General features: G+C 35.5%; 2 protein-coding genes across 2 annotated transcripts; one reads left to right on the top strand and one right to left on the bottom strand.

Moving 5' to 3' along the window:
- Window positions 1–219: 219 nt before the first annotated feature.
- On the bottom strand, window positions 220–3,108 carry LOC311277142 (urokinase plasminogen activator surface receptor-like). Its single transcript, XM_084387322.1, has 8 exons — window positions 3,008–3,108; window positions 2,805–2,927; window positions 2,525–2,647; window positions 2,026–2,145; window positions 1,757–1,870; window positions 1,274–1,393; window positions 1,035–1,148; window positions 220–449 (listed from the first exon to the last, which is right to left on the bottom strand). Exons 1-8 carry the CDS (start codon window positions 3,057–3,059, stop codon window positions 382–384), a joined length of 834 nt encoding a protein of 277 aa, XP_084243448.1. The 5' UTR covers window positions 3,060–3,108; the 3' UTR covers window positions 220–381.
- A 2,015-nt stretch (window positions 3,109–5,123) lies between these two features.
- LOC311277141 (uncharacterized protein) lies at window positions 5,124–6,463 on the top strand. The gene is made up of 3 exons (XM_084387321.1): window positions 5,124–5,558; window positions 5,818–5,919; window positions 6,057–6,463. The coding sequence occupies exons 1-3, from the start codon at window positions 5,507–5,509 to the stop codon at window positions 6,299–6,301; spliced, it is 399 nt and encodes a 132-aa protein (XP_084243447.1). The 5' UTR covers window positions 5,124–5,506; the 3' UTR covers window positions 6,302–6,463.
- The last annotated feature ends 1,194 nt before the right edge of the window (window positions 6,464–7,657 follow it).

The raw sequence follows: 7,657 nt of genomic DNA, 5'->3' as shown, positions 1-7,657 counted from the left end.
TCCTGATATATTAAAGTTTTGGTTGGCTGTATGAACTGTGAAAACATTTGAAAATTTTGTGCACAGTATTTTGATAAAATGATGCATGTGACTTGTAATTTGCATAAAATGAAGGGAAATGTACATCCTGTTTAGCACAATTACAAACTGTTAAGATCACTGTGATAACTTGACAACAGTGACCTGAGTTTGGAGAAATATGTCAAATCGACTGAGAAAAACTGTAAAATTGTTTATTAAGATCATCAAATCATGATACAAGGAACAGCAGAGCAATGAACAAGCTTCATTCAGTTAAGTATTATTAAGTATAGCAATGCATCAGAATGTGAATAATATTCACTGGTGTTTGCTGAAGAATCTGAAGAGCAGAATCTGGATTCACTGAAACAGGAAGTAGAAGAGCAGAGGAGAGAAGAGCAGGAGGAAGCTTCCCTTATACATTCCATCTAAAAAACATGATACAGAAATTAGTATTCATTGTATACTAATAATAATTATTATAATAATAGTAGTTAATAAAATGGCATGTTTATCGTTGATCAATTTCATCAGTTTTCTAAAAACAATACAAAGTACAAATTCTCAGAAAGCACTTGACGAATTCCAAAAAACTTATTTCACACTTATGTGAACGCTATTTTTATCTACTGAAATTAGATTTTGTGCTCATTCTGAACTTGTGTTTGAATTATAATAATCATGGTGGAAAAAGGCAACTGTTAGTTGAATACATGTAAATGGACTGCATTAATATAGCGCTTTCACAGACCTATGGCCACCAAAGCGCTTTACATATTGCCTCACATTCACTCATTCATTCATTCACCGACGGTGGTGTCAGCCATGCAAGGCGCCATCCAGCTCATCGGGTGCAGCTGGGGTTAGGTGTCTTGGACACCTCATGGACACCTCGACACTTGGTCAAGTGGAACCGGGGATTGAACCACCAACCTTCCAGTTTGTAGACAACCTACATGAACCACTGAGCCACTGCCGCCCAATGTAAATGTATATCAGATAAAGCACAATACCTGCTGCATTGCAAAGATCAGTGTCACAGCACGTTGTTGTCATTCCATAATATTTGGTCCCTGGCTTACAATCAGCTGAACACCTTTTAGTTGTGAAAGACACCTTAGTGTAACCTGCAAAACAGACAAACTTCCTGTAATATGGTAATAAAACAATTCCAGAAATCATGATCCTCTTGCAATAGACAAGTAATGCCAGTTATATGATGAGATTAACTTATTATACTTCTACTTCATACCATATGATATTTCGTCTGTACTGGTTTCACATTTATAATTTCCAGCTGGACATGTCGTCTCTTTCGCGTCACAGAAACCCTCTGAATCAGGTTCGCACGAGTAACACTTGAGAGGATTAACTTAAAGACAGAGAGAGACATTCAGTGACCTCAGTGTACCAAATAATACATTCAATACTTGCTGGGTAGAAATGAGTATTCATTGTATACTAATAATAATAATTATAATAATAGTAGTTAATAAAATGGCATGTTTATCGTTGATCAGTTTCATCAGTTTTCTAAAAACAATACAAAGTACAAACTCACAGAAAGCACTTGACTAATTCCAAAAAAAATATTTTCACACTTTTCTAGTTTAATGCTATTTATATCTACTGAAATTAGAGTTTGTGCTCATTCTGAACAATCACTTGTGTTTGAATTATAATAATCGTGGTGGAAAAAGGCAACTGTAAATGTATATCAAATAAAGCACAATACCTGCTACATTGCAAAGATTAGTGCCACAGCACGTTGTTGTCATTCCATTATGTTTGGTCCCTGGTTTACAATCAGATGCACACCTTTTAGTTATGGAAGGCACCTTAGTGGAACCTGCAAAACAGACAAACTTCCTGTAATATGGTAATAAAACAATTCCAGAAATCATGATCCTCTTGCAATAGACAAGTAATGCCAGTTATGTGATGAGATTAACCTATAATACTTCTACTTCATATTATCACTTTCAGAAAATTTCCACTTCATACCAACTAATATTTCGCCTGTACTGGTTTCACATTTATAATTTCCAGCTGGACATGTCTCCTCTTTCGCATCACAGACACCCTTTGAATCAGATTTGCAGGAGAAACACTTGAGAGAATATCCTTAAAGACAGAGAGAGACATTCAGTGACCTCAGTGTACCAAATAATACATTCAATACTTGCTGGGTAGAAATGAGTATTTAATAATAATAATTATAATAATAGTAGTTAATAAAATGGCATGTTTATCGTTGATCAATTTCATCAGTTTTTTAAAAACAATACAAAGTACAAACTCACAGAAAGCACTTGACTAATTTCAAGAAACTTCTTTTCACACTTTTCTAGTTTAACGCTATTTTTAACTACTGAAATTAGATTTTGTGCTCATTCTGAACAATCACTTGTGTTTGAATTTTAATAATCGTTGTGGAAAAAGGCAACTGTTGGCTGAATACATGTAAATGTAGATTAGCACACAGTCAAATAAAGACAAGTACCTGGTGCATTGCAAAGATCAACCTCACAGCACTGGACAGACAATGAAAATCCTTTTATCTTTTGTCTCCCTGGTGTACATTTATATAAACACCCTTGATATGCGGCAGTCAGCTCAGTGAAACCTGCAAAAAAGACAAAATTCCTAAATAATAGGCTAAAGAAACAATTCCAGAAATCATGTTCCTCTTGCAATGGACAAGTAATGCCAATTATGTGATGAGATTAACCTATAATACTTCTACTTCATATTATCACTTTCAGAAAATTTCCACTTCATACCAACTGATATTCCGCCTGTTCCGCTTGCACATTTATAATTTTCACTTGAACATGTCTCCGGCTCTTCCACGTCACAGGAACCCAACATATTAAGCTTACACGAGTAACACTTGAGAGAATAGCCTTGAAAACAAAGAGAGACATTCAGTGACCTCAGTGTACCAAATATTACATTCAATACTTGCTGTTTTTTTTTTTTTTACCTCCAGTGAGAAAAACGAAAAAAAGAACAACAGACAGACGCAGATGCATCATGGATCAGGAACAGAATGAAATAACAATGTTTCCGTTCCTTTTATGTCTCTTCAGAAAGGGGTGGGTTTAACAAGGAAACTTTGTTAAGTCCTACACAACTTGACAAACTCAGACAGCCACAGTCAGTAGCGCGGGAAGGGGGATGCTGCAGCTCGTCATAGCATCAGCACCCCCTGGAGGAGGGCTGTGGACTAACAATGAAATTATACTGTTTGTTTTTTTAAGTGAGATAAAAAAAAATTAAGTACAATTTTTTTATTTGAATGAGGTGCATAGCTTACATTCATTGCCATTTTGCATATTTACTAGAGACCAAGCACTGAAGGTCCTATTGTACCGGTTTCTGCTCAAGTGTTGATAATAGAGCTTAACTTAAATTGATCCCAAAACATTCCTTCTAAATGTTTGTTAATTAATACAATTATTAATGTGTGTGTATGCTCAAAATGAGCATCTATTTGCAAGACAAGATTAAAAGACTAGCCTATGAAATAAAAAAATATTCACAGGCCTACTGTATAGCCTATGTAGGTGTATGTACAAATACTATTATTTAACCTTAAAAAAACCTCACTTTAACCCCCACATGCTTAATAATCTGTAAGGAAGACACATTGAATAGATGCAGATTTCTGCTAGACTGGTTCTACCAGACTCTCGTACATTTCATTTGTACAGAGAGTCTGGCCTCTCTCCATTGACAAGCGTTAACTTCCTTGTAGGCGGGTACTCTGTTGAAGTTTAAAACTATTGGATCTGCCCAGAGTCACTCTGGATCTGCCATAACCAATCGCTACAACCTACAATCTACAACCCAAACCTCAACGTCATCGTTCTCAGCCACTCCCTCTGTTCGCTGATTGGACCGGCAAAAAAATACAGCTCATTACCTGTAAAATTACACTTTTTTTTTTACAGTGTAGTATGTTTGTGAGATCAGTGCTCAGGAGAGGAAGTATGTGTGATATACATTGCGATATGATCAGTAAGTGCAGAAACCTGGCAGACCTGTAACAGTCTCATTGTTCATGATTTCAGAGAAAATGAAAGTTACGGTTCTGTTTAAACAGGTTGTTATGTCCCACAATGTGTAGGTGACAAACAGTACTAACAACCATCAACAAACCATGGGCAACATTTGTTACTGTATTCTGTTCATCTTTGTTAACGTTAGTTAATAAAAATACAGTCATTCATTGTTTGTTCACGTTAATCAGTGGATTAACTAATGTTGACAAGATTTGATTAATGTATTAGTAAATGTTGAAATTAACATTAACAAAGATTAATACACGCTGCATAAGTGCAGTTCATTATTAGTTCAAACTAATTGATGTAGCTAGTGAACCTTATTGTAAAGTGTTACCAGTATATTTAAGTGAAAAGTTCTATTCTTGACAACTTGAAAACTAGTCTTGACCTGGTTTCTCTATAACTTTACTCACCACTGAATGTAGTTAATAGCTAAATCTATATGTAAACTTATGTGTGATTTTCTTTCTTCTGCAGAACACAGGAATATATTTTAAAGAATTTTTGGGTCCAAACACCATTGATTTGCATTTTTATGGATTTTTAAAATATCTTCTTTTATGTTCCATGGAAGAGAGAAAGTCATAGAGGTTTTGAATGACATAATCTTCATTTTTGGGTCAACTTTTAACAAGGTTGGTTTACTTTAAGTAGACCAATAGTAGACATTGTAGTTTCCATATTCATCTATTATTTGTCATTAACTGGCAAGTAAATGATGTAAGCTGAAGTTTATGTTTCGTTTTTCTCATAAGGATCCTCCCCTTTTGATAGACTATATAATAGCACTGAAACAGACACGTTTCATTCACCTCCTCATCAAATATGGATCTGCAAATCTCAGTTTTTCTTCTGTTCATTCTCTTCACTGCAGGTACGAAGACAAATAATGTTTGTGATGTTACTGGGTACAAATACAGATCAGTGATGTCTCTTTCTCTCTGTTTTATTCCTAAAGGACATTCTCTCGACTGTTATGAGTGCTCGATTGGGACGGGTTCTTGTGCAGGACAAACCGCTAAAACTTGTCCCACTGAATCTACTCAATGCACAAGTTCAATAATAGGGACACAAGTTGGTAAGTCTAATATGTTTGAAATAGATGATGATTGACTGATGGAGATGCTGCTATTCTTTTTTTTTATTTTTATTTTTTGGGCAGAATTTACTATTTCAATCACAAAATACTCCACATAGTTTTCAGATATTTTATGGTTTCTCTCAGATTGTAATGATTTGTATTTTAAAAAATAGTTTGAAATGGAGAAAAAAAATTCTGGTATAAATCAATTTTCCAGTTTAATTGGTCTTTTCTGTCTCATTCATATTCTTTAGGGGGCATTAGTTCTACAGGGAACACTAAATCTTGTGCTGCTGCCTGTCTAAGTCAGTCCTTTAATTTCGGCTATGTAAGGATGGTTACTTCCTGCTGTAGCACAGACCTGTGTAACCTCCAAGATGTTCCAGGTATTGTACTTCAGTTATCATGGTGAATTCAGGTTGATTGGGACACTTTTTACAAGTCATCTCACTGGCAAAAAGTGTCCAACTAGCCCTGAATTCACCTCTACAAATAAATAACTTCTATAAAGTCAACACTCATTTTACTTCCAAATGACATTCAGCTTGTCTGTGGTGAACTGACTGAATGGAGCCGCTAAAGGAGTGTTGTTGCATTAGATATTTTGTACAAAAAAATTCAATAATACTCGTTTTCCCTCTGTAGAACCCGTCCCAAATGGAAAGAATTGTTACTATTGTGATGATAAGAGCTGCTCAAATACAGTGAAATGTTCAGGGACTGAAGATCGCTGCATTACAGGAACAGGTGAGGATCTGGAAACGGAAGAAGATTAAAGTTATTATCTTATAAACTCTCTTATAGGTTTAAACATTTGATAAAGATCACATATACCAATGTCCAGCTTAGACTGAATCAGCCTTTGTTTTCTCTCTTTTCATCAGCTTCTGTAGGCCAGTCAGTTTTAAAAGGCTGTGTCTCTAAATCTATTTGTGACGCCACAGCATCAGCTGGTGTTGACATCGGGAACTTCACATGTTGTGAGGGGAACCTGTGTAACGGGGCTCAGAGTGTCACCCAGAGCGTCCCAACAAGTTGTGAGGGGAACCTGTGTAATGGGGCTCAGAGTGTCACCCAGAGCTTCCTGTTCCTCTGCTGTTCTCTGCTCTCCTACTTCATGATGCACTGAATACAGCAGATCCTCAGATTCTACAATCAGACACTCTTTACTGAATATATTAATATATTCTATATATTAATTCAGTAAATATATTCTATAGCTCTTAAGATTCTAAAATGAGACACGATGTACAGAATATATAGCTTGCATTCTCTCTGTACTATATTTGCTTGTTCTGAGGTGATTATAATTTTTTTGCTATGAAATTCTGATGTGACAATTTATGAAATAAAAAAAACTACATCACTGTGTTCCTGGGGTCATATTTAATAAAGCTTTTCATGCTGTAAAGAAGTTCCAATCATATTTTCTTTCTTACAAAAAGGAATAAATCAACTTTATGTTCAGAAGAAAAATGTATGATGCTTATTATTATTGCTGATCACTGTTGATATGCTATATTTTTACTATAAAACTCTTATGACAAACATGTCTTCTAATATCTTCAATTGTTGCGTATACCGAGCTGCAGCGGACACATTTGTAAAGGACTTTACTTGGACTCATTGTGGCAGCTATCTCTACCACGTGGTTTATATACATGTTGCTGCTGATTGGGCTGACATTTTCGAGACACCCACCAAACAAGAGAAAACGACTAACTAGGACTGGTCACTTGCATATTGTTGTCTTATTGTTAGTTTGATTGCTTTATTGCTCTCCTCATTTGTAAGTCACTTTGGGTAAAAGCATCTTCTAAATGATTAAAAATAAATGTAAATGCATTTCATTTTCTCTTACCCAGCACTGACTTGTCTTAATTTTCTGCTCAGGGGTGTGTTTCCCAAAGCCAACTGTAGTTTTAAGTTCCGCCAGCGACTAAATCGTTTTGTTTATTCTAAGCGCGTGCTTGTCTGCCGCTTTAAATGCTCGAGCTCGTTACAGCAGGGTGGATTCTGATTGGCTGTTAATGTATTTTATCGTTCATCGATAAAATCGTTCTCAAAGTGATTCCAACGATATTGTTTCTTTGTCCCGTTGTTGTTATAGCTGTGGTGTGAACTCTGCTATTCTTTAATATTAAAGGGTTCGATTTTTTTTTTTTTTTTGTGATGCTGCAACATCTACTGTTAAGAGTGTCACCCAGAGCTTCCTGTTCCTCTGCTGTTCTCTGAAATGATCACGGATGTAAATTCTTTATGGTATTCTGCCATAAAAAATGAGTTTGAGATTTCACTGATTACCCCACTTCAATCATTTTGAGAAATGGACAGATGTGATATTAAAGTACACTAGTACCCTACGAGATCGAAACTTTTGTGTTTTTTTGTTAGTTTTTTTGCTGCTTGTGTCTGTATCGAGGTATTCTTATATAATTATTATATAAACAGCATTCATAACAACTACAAATTGAGAGATGAAGGC

The sequence above is a fragment of the Rutilus rutilus genome (genome assembly GCF_951802725.1).
Source record: "Rutilus rutilus genome assembly, chromosome: 18".
Classification (NCBI taxonomy): domain Eukaryota; kingdom Metazoa; phylum Chordata; class Actinopteri; order Cypriniformes; family Leuciscidae; genus Rutilus; species Rutilus rutilus.
The sequence above is the reverse complement of the archived record's forward strand: the minus strand, read 5'-3'. Positions and strand labels throughout refer to the sequence as shown.